The sequence below is a fragment of the Vombatus ursinus genome, unplaced genomic scaffold (genome assembly GCF_900497805.2).
Source record: "Vombatus ursinus unplaced genomic scaffold, bare-nosed wombat genome assembly UNPS02014793.1, whole genome shotgun sequence".
In the NCBI taxonomy this organism is placed as follows: domain Eukaryota; kingdom Metazoa; phylum Chordata; class Mammalia; order Diprotodontia; family Vombatidae; genus Vombatus; species Vombatus ursinus.
This window is the reverse complement of record NW_020954571.1, coordinates 20,434,576-20,462,030: the sequence shown is the minus strand read 5'-3', so window position 1 is coordinate 20,462,030 and position 27,455 is coordinate 20,434,576. Positions and strand designations below refer to the sequence as shown.

General features: G+C 37.7%; 1 protein-coding gene across 2 annotated transcripts in view; it reads left to right on the top strand.

Annotated features, from left to right (window-relative positions):
• FTO (FTO, alpha-ketoglutarate dependent dioxygenase) overlaps positions 1 to 27,455 on the top strand; it is a 413,739-nt gene that overhangs the window by 161,033 nt on the left and 225,251 nt on the right. For both annotated transcript variants that reach the window (XM_027869693.1, XM_027869694.1), the window contains exons 5-6: positions 1,863 to 1,942; positions 19,073 to 19,216. In XM_027869693.1, the coding sequence (XP_027725494.1) occupies positions 1,863 to 1,942; positions 19,073 to 19,216 (224 nt within the window). The remainder of the gene's footprint in view (positions 1 to 1,862; positions 1,943 to 19,072; positions 19,217 to 27,455) is intronic.

Sequence of the window (27,455 nt, the reverse complement as noted above, 5' to 3'; positions counted from 1 at the left end):
AGCATTTTCGTTTTTAATACAACGTAGACTCCATCCTTTTCCTTGGTTCTGCCTACACTAAATTTATACTTATTTCAGATATAAGCAGCCTTTAAGGAATAAAGGAGAATTGGGCTGATGATATTGAGATGTGGAACGGGCAATATAGCATTTGGAATTTAACAAAAAGGCAAAATGAGGCAATTTCCCCTGCAAGATTACGTTTATTAACAGGGGCAATGGTGCCTGTCGGTAAATGGTCAGTGGCTTGCCTCCATTTATGCCAAGGACCCCGAGCAAAAGAACAGCTCCTCTTTTATAGGTTATGGGGAGTACAGGACAAAACAAGAGAACAGGGTAGATGACATCACAGGTTTGAAGGCAACATGATTGGTTAGAGAGTGAGGTGCAGGGAAAAATATGATTGGCTGGAAGTTTGGTAACGAGGGCTAGTAACAACCCCCTCCTCCTCCTCTCCTGAGACCAAGAAGTACTCCTTGTTTGAGTCTAGGTGCAAGATAGTGACCCAGACTTTTGGACAGCAAACCAGACATCCTTCAAGGGTAGCTTGATGGTGTAAAGATATTAGTCGGTCAGCTAAGTTCCTTGAGGCGAGAATAGATCAGTGATTATCTGGAGAGCTGGATTTCTTTCTTTTCTTTTCTTTTCTTTTTTTTTTTTTTTGATTAGGCAGTAGAGTTAAGTGACTTGCCCATGGTCACACAGCTAGTAGGTGTTATGTGTCTGAGGCCAGATTTGAACTCAGGTCCTCCTGAATCCAGGGCCAGTGCTCTCTCCACTGTGCCACCTTCCTGCCCTGAGAGCTGGATTTCTAAACTTAACCCATTACAGGCCAGCTGAATTCTGAATCAAGTACAGATACAAAGAACCACAACTTAAGCAGTTACAGGACAAAAGCAATTAGTTGTGCGTAGGATGAATAAGAAGGCGATACACAATCAGTTCAATTTTCTCAGCAGCATGAACTTATCAAAGGAGAATCTTCTAGGAGTTGGTCTGTTGTGGACTATATTTTCTCAATTTCATGTTGTTTCAAGACAAATTTTGTAGTAATTTTTATTGACACAGAAAGTGTGCAATGGTTCCATTAGATCGTGAGCTCCTTAAGGCCAGTTACTGTCATTTGCCCCTTTTTTTAATCCCTAGAGCTTAGCACACAGTGCCAAGCATATAGTGGGTGTTTAATAAATGTTTATTGATTGGTTGATTTTGGCAGTAGAGAGGAGGCATTTTTTTGATTGTTGATTATCCAGAAAATTAGTCTGTGGTGGTACAGAAAATAATTTCTTGCTAGACAAGGAGGACCAGGTACTCATCTTTCCAATAAAGGACTTTATATCTAAAGGAACATGGTGTCTTTTCTGAATTGACTGAGGAATTGGGCTTCTGTTGCTACACATCCTACTTTGAGCTTGATGTGTTCATCTGAAACTTGGCAACTTATTGTATTAACAGGTCCATTGCCTAAAATTTGATGGGGAAAAGAAGACATTGAGTTGAGGAAGAAGAAACAAGAATGCCTTGGGCAGAGATGAAAGCTAGCTTACAGTAATATAGGAACTTACAAGCTGTTTCAGAAACTGAAAATATAGTTATATTCTAAAAAGAAATCCAATGGGGGTGGAGTAAGAACATTTGTGAAGAGAGCTTCTTTACAGAATTAAATATCAACTTATAAAATAATTTTTGTTCTACTCGAGTACTGAACTTATGATGTGCTTTTTATCTCCAGTTGGCAGTATATGGTAATATACAGCTCATTGTTAGCTGGTATAATATAATAATGTAAGGTCAATTTGTTCCCTTCTGGTTTAAGTTGGTTTTTTTTTTGTTTGTTTGTTTGTTTTGTAATCTGTCTTTAGATGATCTTAATACCACTCATCAACACTGTGTTTTGGCTGGCTTGCAACCTCGATTCAGTTCAACCCACAGAGTGGCAGAGGTAAGTAGAAAAGAAAATCTGCTGTGAATTTGGATGCAACAGGAAGTAGTTGAGTGGTCAGTTAAAATACCACCATCAACAAAGGTCCCATCCCCAACTTGGCCCCGGGATAGATTGAAAAGTCTCTGTAATAGTACTTGAAGGGAGAGTAGCTTTTGTCTCACTTGACTTCAGCCTTGAGTCATCCCTTATTTCAGCTCTGTGGCTGCTGAAAAAAATGCAGAACTTCACTATGCTATCTTGCATGGGGTGCTATGATACCTTGGGGCCAGGTTACTATAATAGCCTAGGGGCCCTGAGCAAAAGTGGCGTTTGGGAGGTTCTGTGTAGCAAGGATATCATTTTGTAGTTTGTTCAGCAAGGTCAAGGGCAAGAAGTGGCTGACTAGAAGAGAATGGAGGTATGTTTGTGTATTTGTGCTCCTGCATGTTTTAGCTATGTCTGGGTTGGAGGTGGTGGCAAATTTGCATTTTCCTCAACTTTTCAGGTAGGCCTCTGGGCATGTGAATGTTATTTTAAAGAGGCAGTTGCTATGTTGACAAAAAATTTCTGAACTCTCCCTAGCTATACTCATGTCCCAGACCTCATTACTCAATTCTGTTACCTTAGAGTAGCCAGGGACCTTGGGACATAGAACATGAGCTGAAGGTCAGCAGAGCAGACTGATTCTTGAAGGGAACTGGAGTGCCAAAGGCCACCAATAGTGAATAGTTTGATTATCATACGTCAGTGTGGGAATAGCAGAAGTGAAGCAGGTCATTATTTCAGTAGATCTATGATGCTGTTAACATGGGTACACTCTCAGCAGTATACAACTTTATCTGTCTGTTACTCATCCTGTATAATTCTTGCTGCTCGCCTCCATAGAGGATCTACACATCACAATATGCTTGTCTTCTTCATGAGTTTTATTTTTATTTCTCTTTTGGATAAGTTTTATTGATGCTTTTTGTCTTTACATCAATTATTTCACACCTCCCCCTCCTCCAAATTGAACCCTCCAATATGACAACTGATGTAGAGACCATTTCTGATAATATATATGATATACTGCCCTATATATGCCTCTATGATATCTGCCATGAAGTAGAAAGTATATGTCATTATTTCTTTTCTAAGACCATTACTGATTTTTTCATACTTGGAGTCAAACTTCCTTGAAGTGATTTTTTCATTTACATTGTTGTCGTCATTACATATATTTTCTTGGTTCTGCTTTACTCCGCATCAGTTCATACAAATCTTCCTAGAATAGATGGACCAGTTAATACTCCAACAATCATTCAGGGTGTGCCTGATAAAGATCATTTTCATTTAGGATTTCTTATAGTTTTGAGCTTACATGACTAACTAGTTGGGCCTAGGTAATTCCAGGTGGAATTCTAAGAATGCTATATCTGGCCTCATCTTCATTTTAATCTCAGGCCCATTGCCAGGAATGGAGGAACAAGATATAAAGGTGTCTTTCTAGTTCTCAGGAATATCCTTGTTCTTGAATCTGATTGTCCTGGCCCTGGCTCATTAATGACTACAGCATTTAATTGCCCTTTAATATGTCAAGGGGAATCTATTTTTGGCCTATAAGATTGTGTTTTTAGATATACTGTGGCCAGAGTCAAGATAAAGTAGATCTTTGTCTTCTCTTGTTGTTTCTAGAAACAGTCTCCCTTTATTTTTGTAAAGGGTGTTTTGTAGTTATATTTATAGAATTTTTTTTGTGTGTGTGGGTTGTCACAGATATGTATTTTGGAGTTATTTTCAGTGGAATTTATCATACCCTTGATCATATTAGAAAGGCTTCTGATTTATCTCTATTATATGGAATGTTGACTTGTAGCTTTAGATGGTTACTACATACCATTGCAAGGAAAGATCCATATATTCTTAGGTTTTGTAATGCAGTTTTTAAAATGAATATTGTATTTTGTCAAAAACATTTTCTGTATCTATTGATATAACCATGTGTTTTGTTGTTTATTAATATTAGATAATAGTAGGTAGATTCCAACTAATAATCTATTATTGAAATTAATATTGAATCTACTATTGAACCAATCCAGTATTCCTGGTATAAATCTAACCTAATCATGGTATATTTAATTTTTTAATATGTTACAATAGCCTCTAATATTTTATTTAAAATTTATATGTTGATATTCATTGGGGATATCTGTCTATTGTCTTCTTTCTTGGTTTTCTTTCCCTGGTTTAATTATTAAGCCCTTACTACTGGATATACCCAATTCCTATTTCTGCCTCTGTGTTTTGTGCCTCAATAGTCTATCCTATGCTATCCAGGATATTATGGATTTTTTAATGAGAAGTTGAGGTTTTTCCTTTTAAATATTAATTCCCATTATTCACCTGATTTTCCAATTATAACTTTTAATCTTTTGATCCTCTAATCCATTGATATTCTCTTTGCATTCTCAATGAAAGTTTTTACATTTCAGTTTTTTTAGTAAAAAGGTAAAGTTTTATTTGAAATGAAGAAAAACCTGACCAGGATGTGTGGTTTTTTTTTCTTTCATGCTGCTTTATTGCTAAAAACCAAAAACAAACCCCAAAAGTTTTATACATAGTTGCAGAGTTTCTAACTTAGGTTTTTAAAAACAGTTCTTCTGTATTTTGTTTTTGTTTTTTTTTGTGAGGCAGTTGGGGTTAAGTGACTTGCCCAGGGTCACACAGCTAGTGAATATCATGTGTCTGAAGCCAGATTTGAACTCAGGTCCTTCTGACTCCAGATCTAGTGCTCTATCTACTGCACCACCTTGCTGCCCCAAAACAGTTCCTCTTTACACCATCAAAAGAATAAAATCTCTCCTTCAAACCCTCAAAGATGCATAGATATAACAGCAAGCTGCCTTTTCTAAAATTTCGGTATGAAATTCTAACAATTTTACCTTGTAAAATATAATAACTGTGCAATGGAGTAGAGAAAGTGCATACAGTAAGTAAACAATCTTTCCTGAACTAAAGAAAGTCAATGTAATATATAGTGTATGACACGTTTTTCAAAAAGAAAAACAAAAACTATTCTTGTACCTCATTCATTTCTTTGCCTGCCCTAGACACATGAAAATAAACTTTTCATTTCTTAATTTTTCATTACTTGCTGTAAGCATTTAACTTTTTGCTATTTGTTCAGTTTGCAAATATAATACCTTGCTCGTCTAGGTATATTTTAGAAAAAAATATTCCAGCTTCCCTCTTACTGAAAATTAATCTGTTTTCATTGGTTTTTAGCTCAGCTATGAAGGAATTGTTGTTTTTAGGTGTTAGCTATTGTTCTTTACTGCTTGGAATATCACGTTCCATTTCTTCCTTTGGTTTCTTATACCCACAGAGTAATCCTTTACTTTTGTGATTATTTCTCCTTGGAATTTGAAGAATTTTTCCTTGCTCACTGCACAGTTTGTTCTTTGATGTAACAAGTCTACGATCTGACTGCAGCATTTCTCGGCAATTAAAACTCTAGGTTTCTTTGTGTTCTTGTTCTGTGGATTCTCTAATCTGAACTTTGTCATCTGTTTCCAATATTTCTAGCTAATTTTTCTGAATGATTTCTGAAGAGTATGGTATTCAAGGTTTTTTTTTTAAATAATGCTTTTCTGTAATATCTATAATCCTTAGATCTTCTCTTTTCATTTTGTTTCAAGTTCAGTATTTCTCCCCCCAGCCCCATTATTTTTCCTTTTGTCAGTGTATCTTCCCCAAGTAAATTATGTTCTCATTTTCTTTTGAACACTTGGCTATAGAATTCATTGGTTTTTTTTTTTCTTGCTTATCTATCTCTTCCACTGATCTACTTTTCTACCTTTTAATCAGCACCAAATAGTTTTGATGATTATTTCTTTATAGTATGGTTTGAGCTCTGGAAATATGATATCCCCTTCTTTCCTACCTTTTCATTATTTTCTTTAAGATTCTAGACTTTTTATTCCTTTAAATAAATTTGGTTATTTTGTCTAGCCTTACAGATTTCCCCCTGATAATTTGATTAGCATAGCAGTCATTTAAAAAAATGATTTAAGTAAAATCATCATTTTAATTATATTGACATAGCTTAACCTTGAGAAATGACTGTCCTTTGGTGATGTAATTCTTTATTTCTTTATAGAGTGTTTTATAGAATATTTATATGATGGATATATCGTGGTAAATTGGTTCCCAATTTTTTTTATTTTTTTATTTTTTGCGGGAGCCAAGATGAAGAGAAGTCAGGAAGTTGCCTGAGCTCTCCCAAGTTTCCTTCAGAAACATTAAATCAAACCTCTAAGTGGATTCTGGAGCAACAGAACCTACAAAAAGATGGAGTGAAACAATTTCCAGCTTAAGCTTAAGATAACTTATAAGGACTTCAGGAAAGGTCTGTCTCACTTGGGTAAAAGGAGAGCGCAGCCCAGGGCAGATGGTGTCTGGGCAAGCCAGCAGGAGGCTCTTAGCCACAGCACAGATCAGAGACTGAGGCACCTTGGTCCTGGCTCAACAGGCCAGTGGCACAGCTGGTCAGCTGTGAGGCCTCCAGCCCCAGCACAGAAGGCAAGTTTTCAACCCCAGAAACCAGGCAACAACTTAGGCCGGGCCATCTCAGTGCTGTGAGCAAGATGCCAGCATCTGAAGCCCCAGCACCCAAAGCCAGTGACCAGACCCCTAATCCCCAGCACAAGAAGCTTGAGATATCTGTGCCACACGAGGAGAGCTCAACTTTAAAAGCCACAAAATGGCCAAAAATGAGTAAGAAGGAAAAACAAACATTTGACCATAGAAAGTTACTATGGTGACAGGGAAGATCAAAACACAAACTCAGAAGAGGACAACATTGTCAATATACCTACATCTGAAACCTCAAAGGAGAATATTAATTGATCTCAAGCCCAAAAATTCTTCTTGGAAGAGCTCAAAAAGAATTTTAGAAGTCATGTAAGAAGGGTAGAAGAAAAATTGGGGAAAGAAATGAAAGGTATTCAAGGGAGAGTCAACAGCTTGGGAAGGAAGGACAAAAATTGACTGAACGAAACAATTGCTTAAAAAATACAATTGGCCAAATTGAAAAAAAAATCCATTGAAGAAAACAACTCTTTAAAAAGTAGAATTGGCTAAATGGAAAAGGAAGTACAAAAGCTAACTGAAGAAAATAGAAAATAATTCCTTAATTAAAAACTACAGTTGGGCAAATGAAAGCTAATCACTCTATGACACATCAAGAATCAGTCAAACAAAATCAAAAGAATGAAAAAATAGAAGAAAATGTAAAATACCTCATTGGAAATACTGACCTGGAAAATAGATCCAGCAGGGACAATATCAGAATCATTAGACTAAGTGAAAGCTATGATCAAAAAAAGATCCTGGAGAGCATCTTTCAATAAGTTATCAAGGAAAACTTCCCTCATATTCTAGAACCATAGGGTTAAATAGTCATTGAAAGCATCCACTTGGGGGCAGCTAGGTGGTGCAGTGGATAGAGCACTGGCCCTAAAGTCAGGAGGATCTGAGTTCAAGTCTGGCTTTAGACCAAACACTTGACACTTACTAGCTGTGTGACCCTGGGCAAGTCACTTAACCCCAATTACCCCCGCCCCCCCCAAAAAAGAATCCACTGATCAGCTCCTGAAAAAGATGCCAAAATGAAAACTCCAAGGAATATTGTAGCCAAATTCCAGAATTTTCGGATCAAGGAGAAAATATTGCAAGCAGCCAGAAAGAAACAATTTAAATATCATGGAGCCACAGTCAGGATTACACAGGGTTTAGCAACTTCAATATTAAAGGATCGGAGGACTTGGAATATGATATTCTGTAAGGCAAAGGAACTTGCATTACAACCAAGAATCAATTACCCAGCAAAATTGAGCATAATCTTTCAGAGGAAAAGATGGACACTCAATGAAATAGGGGACTTTCCATTATTCCTGATGAAAAGACCAGAGCTGAACAGAAAATTCAGTCTTCAAATACAAGACTCAAGAGAAGCATAAAAAGATAAACACACAAAAAAAGTTATTCAATAAGGTTAAACTGTTTACATCTCTACACGGGAAAAGGATACTTGTAACTCTTGAGAGTTATATCTTTATTAGGGCAGTTGGGGTATAAGAGGGTATGGATATAAGGGGTGAAAAAATAGGATTGTACTTGGAAAAGAGGAAAGGGGGTGCAGAATAGGGTAAATTACATCACATGAAGTGGTGCAAAAGACCTATTACAGTAGAGGGAAAGAAGGGAGAGGGGTGAGCATTGTATGAACCTTACTTTCATTGGATTTGGCTCAAAAAGGGAATAACATACACACTCAGTTGGATATAGAAATCTATCTTACCCTATAGGGAAGTAGGAGGAGAAAGGGGAAAGAAAAGGAAAAGGGGTGGATAGAAGGCAGGGCAGAAGTAGTAGGGGAAAGGGGAAAGAAAAGGTAAGGGGGCTAATACAAGGGAGGTGAGATTGAGGGAGGCGGTGATCAGAAGCAAAACACTGGTAAGGAAGGAAAGGGTGGAGGAGAGAGAAAAATATAAATGGGGGAAAAATAGAACGGAGAGAAAGACAGTTAGTAATCATAACTGTGAATGGGATGAACATTTCCATAAAATGGAAACGGATAGCAAAGTGAATTAAAAACCATAATCCTACAATATGGTGTTTACAAGAAACACATTTGAGGCAGAGAGATACACACAGAGTAGAGGTAAAAGGCTAGAGCAGAATATATTATGCTTCAGCTGAAGTAAAAAAAAAAAAAAGCAGGGGTAGTAATCCTGATCTCAGACAAAGCAAAAGCAAAAAATAGATCTAATTAAAAGAGATAAAGAAGGAAACTACATCTTGTTAAAAGGTACCATATATGCACCAAATGGTATAGCATCCAGATTTTTAGAGGAGGAGTTCAGGGAGTCACAGGAAAACAGCAAAACTATACTAGTGGGGGACTTCAACCTCCCCCTCTCAAAATTAGATAAATCTATCCATAAAATCAACAATAAAGAAGTTAAGAAGGTGAATACAATTTTTTGAAAAGTTAGATATGATAGACCTCTGGAGAAAACTGAATGGATGTTGAAAGGAATATACCTTTTTCTCAACGGTACATGGCACCTACACAAAATTTGACCATGTGTTAGATCATTAAAACCTCACAATCCAATGCAGAAAGGCAGAAATATTAAATGCATCCTTTTCAGGTCATGATACAATAAAAATTCCATGGAAATATAGACTAAAAATTAATTGGAAACTAAATAATCCAATCCTGAAGAATGAGTGGTCAAACAAGAAGTTATAAAAACAATCAATTTCATCAAAGAGAACAACAATAATGAGGCAACATACCAAAACTTACAGGATGCAGCCAAAGTACTTCTTAGGGGAAATTTTATATCTCAAAGTTGCAGGAAATAAAATAAACCCAAATTTTTTTGCATTTTGTATTTATTTTAATGACCTTTCCATTTCTTTTACTTCATCTTGTATTTTATTGTCATATAAGAATACTAATGATTTTTGTAGTTTTTTTTGTATTCTGCTACTTTACTGAAGTTATTTTTTAAAATTTAATTCTTTGCTAATTCTGTGGGGCATTCTAAGTAAACTATTATGTCAACTGCAAATAAACTTTTCTTATGCCATTGCTAGTGTTTATGTTTTTAATCTCTTATTGCTATGGCTAATATTTGTAGAACTACATCAAATAATAATGTGGAGAAAATTGCCATCTTTGCTTTATCCTTGCTTTTATTAGAAAAGTTTGTACTATTTCCTTATTGAAAACAATGCTTATGCATTATGACTAATGTGAAAATATGTTTAATATGAATGTATGAGTAGGGCCTGTGTCAGATTGTACACCATCTTGGGGAGGGGAAGGAGAGAGAGAGGGAGAAAATTTAAAACTTAAAATCTTATGGAAGTGAATGTTGAGAACTCAAAATAAATTAATTATTAAAAAAAAAAAAAAAGGTGCTTGGGAGCAACCAGGGGATGCAGTGGATAGAGCACCAGCCCTGGAGTCAGGAGGACCCGAGTTCAAATTTGGCCTCAGACACATAACACTCACTAGCTATGTGACTCTGGGCAAGTCACTTAACCTCAATTGCCTCACACAAAAAAAAAGATGCTTGTGCTTTTTGTGGTAGCTAGGAAATGAAAGCAAAAGAGATGCTTATCATTTGGGATTGTTTAAAATAATTGTGGTACATGAATGTAACAGAATATTACTGTGCTGAAAGAAACAAAAAAAGTGATGAATTCAGAGAAACAGAAATTTTTACATGATCAGATGAATGAAATAATCAGAGCAAAAAAAAAAATAAACCCTATATATGACTACAATAATAAGGAAGGTAAGGGATAACCACAAAACAATAAAAAATGAATGTTGCATTGTATACATTTTGTATTGATCAGTTTTGCTGATTTTTTCTCTTTAAAAATCTAGCCAATGTTCAGATTCTTAAAATCTAGCCAATAGCACAAACTCAATAGGAATCTCACTGACCCCAATCAATGTTTTAATAAATCTTGTCTTTGGCTGAAAGAAGAGTTGGGTCTAATTCATTTGGGCAAACCCACATCTCTTGCTCTCACTATTTTGGGGTCCCAGCACCCCTAAACCTCAATAAGTATGAGCAATTGGCCAGATTTTAAGAATCTGAGCACCTTAGTGGAGGCGAAATGTATCTTATGTACAGAAAGACTGTGGGAGGGATCTAGGAGTAGCCAAGTAGTCTGAGGTGACTGTAAGGTAATATTAATTTAGCTCTTGCTCATTCCTTTTTCCTGATTTTTAAAGTCTCTCTTAAATCTTTATAACCTGTTTGTCCCTGGATGATTTATCTTTTTTCTTTTAGATCTCAATTTAGCCTATCTTTCTGAGAAAAAAAGACCAGAAATATAGAAGAATTAGTTTATTTATTGTTTTCTCAACTTTCCTTAATTATCCTTCTGTTTGTTTCTCTTGTTTGGAGTGTTTGCATGTCAGATAGTCTCATCCTGAGGTGGGGTATGGGGAGGCAACCAGGAATGAGTCAAATGCTTATCATCTTTTGTTGAGGGTTCAACTTTTCCCATTCACAGTTAAGATCAGCTTTTTAGGATGTGTTATAATTACAGTCTGAATGCCTTTGCTTTTTGGATTCCAAATAATAATTCCATTCTTTCCTCCAGTTTCTTGTGACTGTGGGTAAATTCTGGATTATTCAAATTGATGTTCATTCATATTTGAAGGTCTTTCTCCTGGATTCTTACAAAATTTGTTGTTACTAAAATTGTGAAATTTAACTACCGTATGGAGTTTCAAGGCCCTCCCCCACCCCCAACACTGGTAGATGGATTTGATAAAAAGGACTTTGTTATCTGTATTAAAAGTTTTGGCCATTTCTTTTTTTTTTTTTTATTTGTTGCAATGTGGTATTTAGGGTTTTTTTAATTTGTTGTATTCTAACTGGAGATGTATAGCCCTTAATTATCTCTTCATATCCTGTCTTAAAGATTTTTTTTATATAGAATTTATATGTTCTTTTAATATTGTTACTTTTTGCTTTTCTTCTCTTCCTTTTTTTCTATTTCTGTGTTTTAAAGTTCCAAATCTGTCATTTTCGCTTTCAAAACTTTATTCTTTGGAGATCTTCATTTTGTCTTCTAAGTTCTGTAATTTCTTCCTCTTTTAAAATTTTGCTTTGAGATCTTTAATTTGACCTTAAATTGTGCTTAATTTAGCCTAATAATTTTATTTGTTCTGATTGTTGTTGAATTTTTTTTGCTCTTGTTTAATGATCACTGGGTATTTCATAGAATTCTCATTTTGATCAGGAATGTTAGTTTATTTTCCTTCATTGTAGGCATATTTATTGTGCTTTGGATTTTTTTTTTTTACATTTTACTCAAATTCCCTGTCTTTATGAGTGTTTTATCTGCTTGTAAGATAGGTTTTTAATCAGGCCTTACCCCTTGGCCTTTTGGTATTTCAGCCCTGTCCTTGTACACTCAGACATTTATGTCTTGTTTCCATTCTTCTCACTCTTTGGCTCCTTTCCCTTCCACAACTGTACAGACCATAACATCCCTATTTTCCCCCCAACCTAGGCATCATCAGCCTCCTTAGGTTAAATGTGTTGGGGACTGGCTAGAGCTGATTTCTAATCCCCTTTCCCTCAGTCTTGGAAGTCCTTTTCCCTCTACTCAGCTCCATATGGTCCTTGTCTTTCATCCCTTCTCCTCTAGTTACTTTCTATTTACCTGGCTTTTCTGTGCGTAATCAGTATCTTCTATATCTTGTAAGGTGAGGGAGCTTTAAGCTGAGTCACTGTTCTGGGAAAACCAAGTAAAGATCACCAAAACTACACCCTGAAGCAAGTTCTAGAGTACACTGAGGGGTTAGGAGGTATCTCTTCTCTACTGCTCTTGACTTGACCCCCCACTGTTAACCCCTATTTCTGTTTAAATATTTTACATCTATTAACTTATACAAAGGGATATTTACTTTGAAAATATAGCAAAATCAAAGTTCAGAATTCCTCCTTCTTCTCCCCTTCCTTCCCCACTGCCCAGTACCTTGAGGACATAATTTTAGCTTAGTTCCTACAGTTACCCTCAACTATATTTATATCTAAATGCAGCATCCTTCAGTATGAGGCTTTGTGTCAGGTACTGCTGCACTGAGACAACAGTGCCAAACTGGTCATCTGCAAAACCCAAATTCTCCAAAGCCTCCTGTTTTCCACCTAGTTGGCTTACCAGGGCCATTTTTTTCAGAATGTCTGCACCTACCCCAATATCTCTCCAAGGCACTTTATCATGACTCTTCTGGAAGCAACTCCCTAGGCTGTCTCCATGGGGAGATGCTATAGAGACCCTGTGAGTATACACCAAATCTTATGGTTTTGTAATGATTAAAATATTTTTTTTTTACCCTGTGTGGTATTTCTGTCTTCTTATATTGTGAATTCATCTTTACTTACTCTGTATGTGGCACATAATTCCTTTTTCTGAGGTTTTCAGGTTGTGAAGTTTGAAAGAAAACTGTTCTATCTTCTTGTTGATTATTTGATCTCCTTTTTTTTCTTAAGCACTGCAGATTAGGCCATCAGGTGTTCAGGAAAGTACCTTCTTGTACTCTCCATCAGAGGTCATTTTTCTCTCACCCAAACCCCATCAGTTCTTAACTTAAGGCACATTTTAAAAAGCCATTGCTCCTTCAGGTTCTGACTTGCTTCTAAAACTTCCTATTAAAATGTAACAGGGACTGCCTGCTTTTCTATCCCTAGGGCTTAGCACAGTGTCTAGAGTACAGTAAACACTTAATAAATGATTTTGCTTTCATTCATTCATTTACTCACCGTCTGTTCTTGCTGTTAATGGCCCAAGAAAACTGGCTGTTTTTCCTTCCTGTTCCTTTGCTGAAGAGTTTCTGTTACAAACTTTAGACTCTTGGCCTCTTTCCACTTCACTTCTTCTTTGGTCCATTTAGGTTTAGATAGACTTGTAAGGGTGGAGGTCAATTGATTGCTGATTGCCCCATACCACTTGAAAGTAATTACTCTCAGTAGGTGGGAATCAGTCAATCAGAACTAAGTGAGTCAAGAAGACTGTTCCAAATTGGGGGAGGTGAGGAGAAGAAGGGCTGGTCATTCCCCTAAGAAGCTTAAGAACTAGGGTGAGATTTCCAGAATCAGGCAAGGGAGAGGAAGGAGTGTGGCCCTATAGAGTTGAGCTAGAAAAAAATGGCAGCCCATGGACAATTAATGAAAGGAGAAAGAGAAAGTAGGACTGAGCTGTGGGAGGGTAGCTTTTGGGCAGGGTTGTTGACTAGCCATATAAGAATCTCAGATCACAAAAATTCTGTGATACCACCAATTGTAATTACTTCTCAAGGATTGAGGGAGGTTCCAAGAAGGGGTCTGCTCTTTCTCCTGCTTCCCATCCTGTGCCTGTCTTTGCCTAAACAGTTTTCTTTTTCTTTTTTTTTTTGTAAATTTTTTTTGTATGGGTTACTCTTTTTTAAAATGTATTTTTTTTTATCCTGGAAAAAAACCCCACCAAATGACATGAGCATTTCTACATACACTGTAAAACAGGAGAGAAGATTGGACATGAAACAGTGAATTTCTCTTTCTTTTAAAGTATATAATAAATTCACCATGTAATTTTCAAAATTGTCCTTTTGGCCTTCCTTCTAATCTCTTTTCATTTTTTTGAGGAAGGAAGACCCTATTCCTACCCCCTTCCCTCTCACTTTCCTCCTTCCATTGAAAAAAAAAAAAAAGAAAACTACAACCCTTAGAGCAAGTATGCATAGTTAAGCAAAATGAGTTCTCACATTGTGTTCAACTGTGTTTCAGTCTTCTCCCTGAGTCCATCACTTCTCTCTCAGGAGGTAGATAGCACATGCTTCCCTGTAGGTTCTCTGAAATCTTGATTGGTGATTGCATTGATCAGAGTTCTGAAGTCTTTCAAAATTGTTTGTCTTTAGGGGCAGCTAGGTGGTGCAGTGGATAGAGCACCAGCCCTGAAGTCAGGAGGACCTGAGTACAAATCTGGCCTCAGGCCAAACACTTGACACTTACTAGCTGTGTGACCCTGGGCAAGTCATTTAACCCCCATTGCCTTAAAAAGAATTATCTTTACATCTTGTTGCTGTAGTAAAAATTGTTCTCCTGGTTCTGCTTGATTCACTGTGCATCAGTCCATATAAGTCTTCCAAAGTTTGTCTGAAATAGTTCCTTTTATCACTTCTTATAGCACAATATTCCATTACATTCATAAAACATAATTTGTTCAGTCATTTCCCAATTGATGGGCACTACCAAAATAATTCACAGTAATTTCACAATATTCCTGGGCTCCCCTCCCCACACCATTGAAATCTCCCTTATAACAAAGCAGAACTGACCAACAAAATGACAGTTGGATAGTGGTCAAACATTCTGTTCCCATAATTTTCCATCTACTGAGAGAAGGGAGGTATATTTTATCATCTCTTTTTTTTCCAGCGGAAGACGAGGTTTATTAGAACATCCATCATATTGGGCAGACTCTTGAAGAGTCTGAACATTAATGAACTAGTGGCTAGATTATAAGAATCTGAGCCCTAAACAGTTTTCTTCCAGGAACCTGACTTTTGCCTCAACCACAAAGAGGCCAGAAGATAAAATAGAAAAGTGAAGTAAGAATGTGGAAATATGTTAAATATGATTGTACATGCATAGCTTCTATCAGATTGCATGCCATCTTGGGGAGAGAAGGGAGGGGGAGGGGGGAAATTTAGAACTCAAGATCTTGTAAAGTGAATGTTGAAAACTAAAAATTAATTAATTAAAAAAAAAAAAAGAAATGTAAGGCAGATAACCCAACCTCTGCCCAAATGTTAGAACTTTTCCTAACTAGGAGCTTGGAAATATTGTGAGTATGCTCCTCACTTTTTGTTCAATATAAACTTTCTCAAATAGCAAAAGAAGGAATCTTGTGGAATTAAAGGGCTGTTATAATGTTCCTAGGCTTAAAACAAGCTAATTACATAACTGTTAAGGATAGCTAGATGAGCAAGTATTTATTAAAGCATTTACAGTGTGCTTTAAACTGTGATAAGCACTTGGATTACAGATACAAGTAAACAAGACTGTCTACTTTCAAGGAGCTTACATTCTAATGGGGGAAGGACAAGGTGTAAAGGAAACACAGAAAGGGGGGAGGGAGTGGGAAGGATACCCTTGTTGGAGCAAGGCAGCTGGTGAGGAATGAGTTGAACCAGGAACAAAGTGAGCATGGCTGGGGCCTCTGAAGTTATAGCTGTTGGAAATCAAAAATCATGAATCAAGACAACAGACCTCAGGATGGAGATTGCTCCAAATTTTTCTAGCAGTTATGATCTTGTGTTTTGTGTGTGCTCCAAGACTTCAAAAGCTTCAAAGTGTGGTCCACAAGACCAGTAATATAAGTAGCAACTGTTATTCATTCTGCATCCTCTTTTCTTTGGATAGTGACTTTAACATTGAAGTTCTGGTCATGTTAAATGTAAATGATTTGCTTTTTGCCTTCTCTGCCCCATTCATGTTGTGTAGAAAATTGACTGTCATATAGAAATACTGTTTTGTGAATTAAATTTCTTAATAAGACTGTCAGATTTTTTAGTTGCTGAAGACCTAGCAGGCCATTATTTGACTTAGGGCTGTATGGTAGTGACAGACATGTGCTTGGGTTTAGACATAGAATACAATTTTATTTTTGTATATAGTTATAGTTAGTGGGGTTCACCTCCCTTCTTTACTTTTCCTTTGCAGCAAATTGGAAGTGCTTGCCTCTGTGCCCTTTGTGCTGTGGTATATTAATATTAAATGCACATTGGCTTCAAGGTTCTGCTTTCTGCCCTTTGTTTTCCCAAATCCTCAGTGGTCTCATCTTGTATGCAATGGAAATTCTTATGCAAAAAATTCCAGTACCAGAAGGGTCAATCTTCAAGGTTATTCCCAGGGATTTGGTTTAAATTATAAATATTAAAATAAAAAATATATTTTAGATATGTTCATTTCCTTTATGTCTGAAATATTTTTATAGCTTTCCTTTTATCATTAAAGGAAGTCATGTTGTTATGAAAACAAATGGATACATGTACATTCAGGCTGCATCCTCTTGTTCTGGACATTAGACATTTTTCTTATCCAGGCATGTGGGGAAAGAGCCCTTGTGAGGAAATTCAGGTACTTCACACAGAGGAACAGATGGCTTGTGTTGACACTTTCATACCATTTGTTATTTAGATTTTAAGTTTCTTGAAGGCAAGGTCCATATCTTATCCATTCTTTGTAATTATATAGTGACTAATGCAGTTTGGCACACTCATTTAATGTTTAATAATGTTTATTGTAGTGAAGGAAAATGAATACTTTTCTTGTGGGTCTAATACATATACATTATAAATCAGTTATCTTCACACTTCAAACTCTGAGTCCATTTGCTTGCTCCATTGCCTTGGGATACTTTTTCCAAGAGAAGAGTAGAGAGTCCTCAGAAAATTCTAGTTCAGATGAATGGTAAGTAACCAAATCTGTTTCCTGGTTGTTTTTACCAAACTGCTGTTGCTTCATGGGAGAGCACTTATCTCTTTAGGGTCAGTGCAGAATGGCAGCACACCAGCCCTAGCACTTATACTCTTTCTACCCTCCTTTGCATCAGTGTTTTTCCTCGCAAAGGTTCATTCCCTCTTTTCTGGACTCACACAGAAATTGAAGAGGACCCCAAACTTCTGACCTCCTCTTTCTTGTGAAATTCTCCAGATATTGCATCAATTATTGATCTGCTCAGGGGCCTTACTTCACAGACCCTTCAGTTTGTGTCTACTGCTATGCTTTCTCTAGCCCAATCACTGAGGCTCTGTACTGGCACTGAAGTAAGTCCAGGGCAGTTTTCAGCCATTGCATGCCTTTTATCGCCTCCCATTCGCTGTATTTAACCTTTCAAACCTTTTCAGATTTTGACAATATAAGCCAAAGGTCTTTTCTGACCACTGCTGATCTTTCTCGTATGCTCTTGAGAAACTAGTCTGATCTGGTTATCTTCTCTCATGAGATTTAATGTACCATGAGGTGAAAATAAAAACCTAAAAACGTGTTTTGTGGTAATTCCTTAGCTCCATGGTCAGTCAACCAATAGATAGATGTTTAGAGAGTACTGACTTCTGAGCAAGGTACTGTGCTAGGTGCTGTATAAAAATGAAACACCCCTGCCCTCAAGGTATTTGTATTTTATCAGGGGAAACAACATGTATACATACTAAGAAATACAAATTTATACACAAACTCAAATAGTTTAGGTAGGATGAGGCAACGGTACTGGGGAAAATGAAAGCAGGTCTAATGTAGAAAGTGGCACTTTAAAGGGAACTAAGGATTCTTGGGTAAGGGGTTTTTAATCACTTAGTATGAGCTCGGCAATGTGCTAAGCTCTGGAGATAACAAAGATAAATATTTAGCTCTAGTCCTCAAGAAGCTCACATTCTAACGAGGGAGTTAATGTACAAATAACTCTATACACATAAAATATATACAACATAAAGGGAAGATAACCTCAGAAGGGAGGGACGAGGGTTTGGGATGCAGGGGTGGAGTATTACCAGAAAAGACCTGCTGCAGAAGCTGCATTTTGAGTCTTGAAGGAAGTCAGGAGGCAAAAGTGAAGAAGGAGAACATTCCTGGCACAGGATATAACCAGTGCAAAAACATGAAGATGGAAGATGGAGTGTTGTGTGTGGGAAAGAGTAAGGAGGGCAATGGAGGTGGACCACAGAGTGTATGGAAGGGAGTAAAGTGTCAGATGAGTGGAAGGATAGGAAAGGGCCAGGTTGTAAAGGTCTTTAATTGCCAAAGATTTTATATTTGATCCTGGAGGTGATAGGGAGCCATGGGAGGTTATTGAGTAGGAGGGTGGCATGGTTAGATTTATGCCTTAGATCACTTTGGCACCTGGATAGAGTATAGAATGGAGTCCTCAAGGCAAGGTGACCAACCTGAAGGCTGTTGTAGTAGTCCAGGCAAGAAGTGATGAAGACCTGAACTAGGGTAGTAGCCATGTGAATAGAGAGAAGGGAAAATAAATGAGAGATTTTGTGAAAATAAGAGTGATAAGATTTGATATCAGGTTGGATATGTAGGGTAAATGAGTGAGTGTGAAGAGTCAAGGACGACACCAGGGTTGTGGTGCCTGGGAGGATGATGGTACCCTGGACATTAACAGGAAAATTGGGAATGGGAAGAGGTTTGGGGAGGGGAGAAAGATAATGAGCTCTGTATTGGACATGTTAGGACTTCCAATTCAGTATGTCCAAGAGACAGTTGTCGATTTGAGACTAAAATTCCAGAGCCATGTTAGAGCTGGATATATAGATCTGGGAATCATCTGCATATGAGATCACCAAAGACTAGGTCCCAGGACAGAGCCTTCTGGTTCTTAGAGATAGAGTTAAGGAGCAAGTGCATTCCAGGCATGGAAGCCAGCCTGTGCAAAGGTCTGGAGAGAGAAGGTAAAATGTTGTGTATACAGAATAGTAAGTAGGAAAGTAGAAATGGTAAAAAGAGGGCATGGAGTCACTTGGTCCGACCTAGGTCTTGATCCTAATTTTAATACTTCACCTTTTTTCTCTTACAGTGCTCAGTAGGGACTCTGGATTATATTTTCAAACAATGCCAGTTGGCACTGCAGAATGTGAAGGATGACATGGAGCCCAGAGCTATGCATTTGAGATCCCTGGAGTCCTCGGTTATCAGGCAGGGGGAAGAAATTCATAATGAGGTAAGACTTTGGGAGAGATGATTTATACAGGTACCCTGTGAAGAGTTTGTCAGCATCAGGTATTGGATACATTTCTTATTTCTATATTATTTCTCTGGGGTATACAAGGGTGTTCAGAGAGGACTAGCTTCTGGGGTGAGGGCTGCTGAGCCCTTTTCAGGGCTGCTTATCTACCATTGGTGTCTGCTTCAATCAGCTCTCATCTGTGGCTCCATGAAGCTGTAGCATGCTCAGCGTACACACCCCTATAAACCATCTCCACAGATGGGCTAAACCAGTTGGAGGGTAACTCACATACCACAGACTCGTTGGCGAGTCAGGGAAATGTCCACTTCAAGTATGTAGAGACTTCTCCTGGATGAATGGGCAGATGAGAATAATTTTTTCCTATGACCATGAAGGCGACTGAAGCAGGTTCTATGGAACGCTTAGAGCTTGATCAAACATTGAAGATGCCAAGGTCATCCACTATATCCCCGGCCATTGCCAATCATCCTGACTTTTGTCCTGCCACTGGATTTCAGTGACTGCGGATGAGAGTGAGGCTGATGACTTTATGCACCTCTGCCTCACTTAAATCCAATTCATGTGCAAGTTAAGACATCACCCTCAAGACATCTTTGTCCTCTTCAATACGAAGGACAAACAACAAAATTATTTATCTATCTCTATATTGTAGAAGACTATATTATTGGTTTTCAGGCCTATATCTTCAGGTTAAAAGACAGTCTTGATTCTCAAAGGAATGATGATTTACCTCTGTTTCTGAAACTTAAATTCAAGGATTCATTTCAATTCAACAAGCATTTATCAAATTTAACCCCATTACCCTCTCTCCTCCCATTCACTCAACTCCATTGACTCCCTGTTGCCTCCAAGATTAAATACAAATTCTTCTGTTTGGTATTTAATACCCTTCATAATCTGGGCCCTTCCTACCTATCAGTCTATGGACTTATTCCTTACACGCCCTATGTACTCAGCAATCCAGTGACACTGGCCTCCTTGCTGTTCCTAGAACTATATACTCCCTCCTCCTGACCCTGGGCATTTTTACTTGCTGTCCCCCATGACTGGAAGTCTTTCCTTTCTCTCCTCTACCTCTTAACTTTCCTGGTTTCCTTTGATTTTTGGCTAAAATCCCACTTTCTGCAAGAAGCTTCTCCACATCCCCCCTTAATGCTAGTCCCTTCCTCTGTTGATTATATCTAGTACGTATCTTGTTTGTACATAGATATTTGCATGTTGTTTTCCCTGTTAGACTGTGAGCTCCTAAAGAACAGATTCTCTTCCCTTTCTTTGTATCCTCAGCTCAGTGCCTAGCACATACAGTAAGCACTTAATAAATGTTTTTTGACTAACTGCCTGTTCAGTATTTGATACACATTATAGATGCTGAGGGATTGGGGGTGAGGGTAATCCAAATGCAAAAACTGAAATAGCCCCTGCTCTCAGAGAATTTATTTTTTATTGGGTAGATATAATCTTCAGACAAGAATATAATATACAAAGGAAAATAATATAAGATGGAAGGACCATGAATAAATGGGATCAGAGGTTGCTCCTGAGCTGTCCTTTAAAGGAAGTATGAGGTTCTTTGAGTCAGATGTGAGGAAGAAGTACATTCCAGTCAGTCAGTTAGCATTTATTAAGTACCTACCATGTGGCAAGCACTGTGCTAAGGGCTGGGGATACAAAAAGGGGCAAAAGATAGTCCCTGCTCTCAAGGGGCTCACAATCTAATGGTGAATTGTAGACGTGAGGGGGTGCAACGGTTCCACTAATCTGAGCCTTTACTGGTATTGGGATTCCCTGTAAGGGAGCAGCAGTGAGGCCTCCTTTCTAGTATCTAGTGTGATGACCATGAAATCTTCCAGGAATCATGGGATTGGAAGTTCTGGCAGCATGGTCATTTCCCTGGCTATATTGATAGTGCACAGATTTGAATTCAATTATTTTGGTTTGTTTCGCTTCCCTTTTCCCCTCCCCCCCCAAAAATAAAAAAGAAAAGAAAACCACAACTCAACTTGAGGGGCCAGGCTAACGGTAGATGCTATTCTTGAATACACAGCTTGGCCTCTTTTTCTCTCCTATCTTTCTCTGACTTCTTGTCATGTTTTATTAACATCAAATGAGGGGAAAAAATAAAACTGTATACACAGACTGTTTATTCAACAGCCAGAATATTGTCATCTGAACCCATCTGCTTCAGAATGTGTCTGGCAGTTTTTGTTTTTACATTGTGCATATGGGGAGTGATCAAGAAACCTTAGCTGGGTGAGGCAGGCCAGCAACCTGAGGTTGAATGGAGACCTTGAATCTGTGTTTTGTGTGTTCCAGTCACCCTGTTCTGTAGTGCCTCCATCTTTGATTTTTCAAGGTCATCTCCTTATTTGAGAGATTAATTCCACATGTCGAGGCATATTGTCAAATATTGTTCTCTTACCACACAAGTAGGCCTGAGTTTCAGTGTTTGCCCACTTGTGTGTGCTTAGTTCTTTGCTGTTAAATGAAATCCTAAATGTATATAATAGCTGTCCACTTCTCTTTTGTTTTCTTCACCCTTAAAGGCCAGAGGGATTCCTTTAATTTATTAATTATAAGATAAAGCTTTGTCGTTCCAAGTAAGAAAAATTTCAGGCTGTATGAGTTTAGAAGCATTCCTTTTTTTTTTTCCTATGACTCTAAATGGTTTTAATTCAATTAAAAATTTATTTTGTTCTTAGTGCAAAACACTGTGCAAGGCACTCGGTGAGATACAAAGTTTAAATTGGACACGATCTCTGTATTCATGGAACTTAGCATCATACTGTGGAAGACCCCATGGATTTGTAAAGCCTGCTGTCACATCTCAACTTTCAGATCACTTTCTTCATATAAAAAGATGAAAGAACTTAGAAGATTTTCAAGAGTCCTTTTAACCTTAATCTATCATCTCTTTCAAAGCTACTGAAGTGGGTCATGTTATATCAATTATCGTATCACTTTTCTAGTAGAATGTAAACTTCTTGAGGGCAACAACTTTTAGAGTTTTATTTTTATATCCTCATTGTTTAGCATTGTGTCCTGCCCATGGGACTAGCTTAATTAATGTTTGTTAAGTTGGGTTGGGGTATAGGTCACACATACCAGTAACTAAAAAAATAGACAATAATACATAGCATGTGCATTAGAAAGGTGTAAAATGAAGTGATATATGACATCCAAGGTAGGAAAATCCTGGTACTTGAGGGAGGTCAGAGAAGGCTTTCTGGATGAGGTGTTGTTTGAGTTGGATTTTAACATATGGATTAGGAATTCAAGAGTTCAAGAGAAGACAGGATGATTTTCAAGGTACAGGACTCAGGAGGAGTGAAGCTGTGGAGACAGGAGGGCACAGGACTTACTTGGGCATAAAGAATAGTCTGGTTTGGCTAGAGGGTCAAACATGACAGAGAGAATGAAGTGATAAGGCTGCAAAGACAGAGTGGAGCTGCAGTGCGAGGAGCCTTGTGTCCCAGGCCGAGGGGTTTGAAGTTCACTTGGTAGGCAACGGAGACATTTTTGAAGGGAAGGGCAGTGTGACTAGATGAATGTATAAGGAAGGTTAGTTTCACAGCAGCTTGTAAGAGGAGAGAATGTGACTGTGGAGATTTATTAGGAGGCTATATTGCAAGAATCCAGGTGGGTGGTAAAGAAACCTGGTACTAAACTATTAACAGTAGTAACAGAAAAAAGGTATTCAGGGCCTGAGATAGAACTGAGGTAGAGTTAGCAGAAAATGATAACTGTTTGGATATGAGAGGGGATTAATGAAAACCAAGGTTCCAAACAGAGGATAATCCTAACACCACCAATGGAAATAGTGTAGTCAGAAAGAATAGATTTAGAGAGGAAGATAATAAGCTTTGTTTAGAGCATACTGCATTTGAGGTGGAGATGGTTTGTAGTCACTTCGAATGTTGGGCTGAAGCTTGGAAGAGAGTCAGAGCCGGAGTGAAATTACCAAGGGAGAAACAGTAGTGAGAAAAGGTAGGGTTGGAGGGTAGGGGTAACAAACACAGAACCTTGAAACATCACCTTAAAGAACTGGAAAGCAGACAAATCTGATAGAGAGCCAGCATGCCTGGGAAGACAGGGTGTCAAGTCAATAGAGTCAAGTGTTACTGGAAGATGTGAAAAAGGATTAAGAGGAACTTCAAGGGATAAGTCTGAACACCTTTTCAGAAGGGCTCGTTTGAGGTGTTCCCTTTAAGTTCCTGTGACGTTCCTAAAGGAAGTTTGCTTGCTGCACCAACTGAAAGTTCTACTTTCTAAAATTGGACTCCCTCTCTGAGCTATAGCCAAGTGCAAGTTGTTCTCCTTTGCTTTATGGGTCTTTTCTAAAGGGAAAGTCTGCCTATTTGTATACTTTTTCCTTAATAAAACATTCTGCTTTTTAGTTGCCTCATTTTACTGTTGCCTACCTCTCTTTATTACTTTGTTTGCTTTTTTCGTTAGACAGTGGGAATAGTTTGGGTTTGTCCACCATATTGAGTGGTACATTCTTCTTTCTGATCCCCAAGAATAAAATTGAAGATACAAGGCTATTTAGAGAAGACCAAATAATATTTTACTGTAGGGATGATCTGGGTGATTTGCAGTTATCAGACAAGTCTTTTCTGAACTCTTTACACTTGAAGCGGAGTGATTAGGTACTCGATTTTTTATCGTTGCTCTTGTTTTTATCAAGGCTATTCTGTCCATTGTGTAGCCCACTGTAGCTATGATCAAGGCCTCAGTCTCTAGTAATTAGATTTTTTTAATCTTATTTTTGTTTTTACTGTTACTTGCTTCTCCAGTCTTTCCTGTTAGCAGAGTTTTCATTCGTCTAACTCAATCTTAACTATACAGTGAGAAACTCAACTTCATTTGAAAGGAGGACTGTATAGTTTGTCTTATGTCACAACTATGAAGAGTAGCACTGTTCATGCCACTGTGAGGTTGATATACATTTTGAGTGCTCAGAGAAAAATGAAATCATGGCAGGGGGCTGGTGGGTACAAAAGAGAGGCAATATAGATCGCCTCCATGGGCAGCATCTAATAATCAGTGCCTTTTAATAATTGACTGAGATGCTTCAGTACACAAAATGTCAAATAGTGCTGGTGGCCTTTACTACCTAGCATTGACTGGTTTTCTGAAAACAGGCTTTTAATCATGATGTGAAGGACACTGACAGTGGGTTGATGTTGGACATAAGTGTACAGTCCTTTTCCTCCTTTGCATTCCTTTGACTTCATTGGACTTTAGGGCCTGTGCCAACTGGGTAACCACATTATTAGCCTATTGAACTCAGTCTTCTTTACCCACAAGGAAGACTTCTCTGTATAGTAATTTCTGTTATATAGCATGGTCAGGTAGTAAAGATTTTCTGGTTAATCAATTTTCTGGTTAACATTTTCTGGTAAACGATTTTCTGGTTAACAAGAGGCAACATGGTAGGGTCGGGAAAGTGCTGAATTTGGAGTCAGAGGACCTTAGTTTGAAGCCTGATTCTGTCACTACCTGTGCCACCTTGGGCAAGTCTTCTTCATCTGTGTAACAAGGAGGTTGGATTAAGTGACCTAGACATAAGGCCCCCTTTCCAGCACTAAATCTTTGATCCTAGGACCTTAATTATACATATTATAGATGGATTACCAATTTGTTGTTAAATACAATCCAGTAAAACACAGAACTTAAATAAGACTAAATATTATTTTTATCTTTCTTTGATGATTCGGAAAACCCCTCAGGATCTCAAAATGTATATAGGTCATAATCATGAATATTAGTTATCATTGTATTATAGATATTTTAAAAGCTTACTAATAGGGGAGTTATGATCACATTTATGAAAATTGTAAATCAAAGAGGACCTCGTGGAAGCTGTGCCCTTTCAATATATCTCCCTTTGGTCAGTTTCTTAGGGGCATTCCTTTGCTCTACTGAGGTTCCCCACCCCCTCCTCAGTTCAACTGTTGATAGCTTTTCTTATACCTCTACTCCATTATTTATAAGAATTCTTGGAGAAAGTGTGCCCTGGAGAGGGGTTAGGGACCGTGGCCCTATCATAGTTGGAGATTTGTCAATCAACATTACTGGACTTTGTTTTTTGAGTCTTAAGTAACAATATTTCACTTCCATGCTTATGCAGCACAGCCTGTCTCACCTCAGCATTTGTGAACCTTTAGTTGTTGTTTTTTCCAAAGAGTGTGCAACTTCTGTTTTGCACCTTCCTTTCCTAGACTCTGATACTTAAGATGTCTTATCCTCATTCACACTCCAGGACTCAACCCAAGCAGCTGGGGATACACCTTACTCCTCTAAATTAATTTCAGTAAAAGAGTTAGCTGCTTTTCTTGGCATAGGTGGGACCTGAGTGAAATCCTGGAAAAGATCCAACATGGTTTCATCTCCGTTTCATTGAGATGAAAAGCAAAGCAATGAAGATAAATAAAATGTACAGTAAATGGGTTTGATGCCAATAAAGATTCTGTCTCCTGGGGAAGAGCTAACATCATGGATCAAGCTGGACTGGGAGCTCTGCAAAGAAACTTAATGGTCAGGGTATGGGAAGGGACTTGAGTTCTTCCTCAATGTGTGTGTGTGTGTGTGTGTGTGTGTGTGTGTTTTCCTGTTCATAATGAAGACAAAGTCAACTCAAACAAACAAAAAAACCCCTAAACATTAGCCATTTATGGGGTAAGAAGAGACCTTTGTCAGTAAGACTGGGTAGGGTGTTCTCATTTCTCAATTTTCTGCTAATTAGGTCCCTAGATGTATTATCATCCTGACTAAAGTAATCAAGTTTTGAAGAGAGTTTAATTTACACAGGTATAAAATTGGTATATTGTCATGTGCTACCATAATTCACCGATTGTCATAATTTGTTTGATTTTCTGGAATATCACAGCTGTCAAGATTGGTAGGTATGTTATGTTCCTTTCAGTAGAAATCATCAGACTTAAGATCCCAACCCTTTTTTTAACTCTTGGTGCACTGCTGACAGACTATTATTGTGGCATGAACAAATCTCACGTGAACTTCATTAGAAAGAGCTTGTTTTTCTTGTGATAAATGCATGGTTGAATTTGTATTCTCTTAGTTGAACTACACTTGTAGCCTTCTTTGAAAATACTTAGTTTACTTCTGTTAACTACTATCTTTTTAATACCACAGATAAGTTTAAGCAACTGTTGTCTTAATATTGTTCACATTCCTTTTTTTTTGTTTAAACAGCTTTCAGTGAAATCAGTTCTGCATATCAAACAAACATTTAGTTAATGTAAACTAAAACCTTTTCAGACTTTTGAAGTTGCAGTGTTTATACTTGGTATTCTCAGGTTAGGTATTTAAGCCATTTTCATCATTGTTACACCTTCACAAGTTGCCTTTGTTTGCCTCAGGAAAATTCAATATGGATAAGCAAAAAAAAAAAATTCTTTGTGGGAACAGGTGATGATTATAACCATGTTGACCCTGTATATGGAACATAACTACCATAGCAAAGCTAAGCAGTGAGACCTATACATTTCTTCAAAGGGCGTAGACAAAAAGAAATTTTTTAGAGTACATATAGTTGGTGCATAGAGGATAAAATGCCAAGTATGTTTTCTAACTGGAGGTAATAAGAGAAGACTTGACAATAGATAGGAAAATATTTGTTGACCCACACAAAGGTTCCTTCAGTACCCACCTTAGTCAGCAGTTACATAAGGAGTAAAATACATTTTCAGCATCTTTGCCACCATCTTGGTACATATTAGTATTTTTGTTTGTTGAATGGGAGGGTGACTAGTTCCAGGGCTTACTGAGAAACTGTAACTTATGTCTCTGAACAGTTGTGTGTGTGTGTGTGTATGTGTGTATGTGCATGTGTGTATGTATGTATGTATGTATACATGAAAGGCAGCTTGATATAGCAGCCAGAGAGCCAACCTTGAGTCAAGAAGACCTAGTCAAGTTCTACCCTTGACTCATACTTGCTATTTGACCCTGGGGCAAGGTACTTAATCTCTCAGTCCCTGGAAACTCTTTAAAACCAGAGTTCTTAAACTTTTTTTTTTTTTTTTTTGTCATGAACCCCTTAGGCAGTCTGATAAATCCCTGGGATCCCTTCTCAGAATGCTTGTAAATGCATAAAATGAAATACTTAGGAATACAAAGCAAACCAATTATACCAAAATAGTTACTGCAATTTTTAAAAATTTCATGGACAAATATTTTTAAAAACATT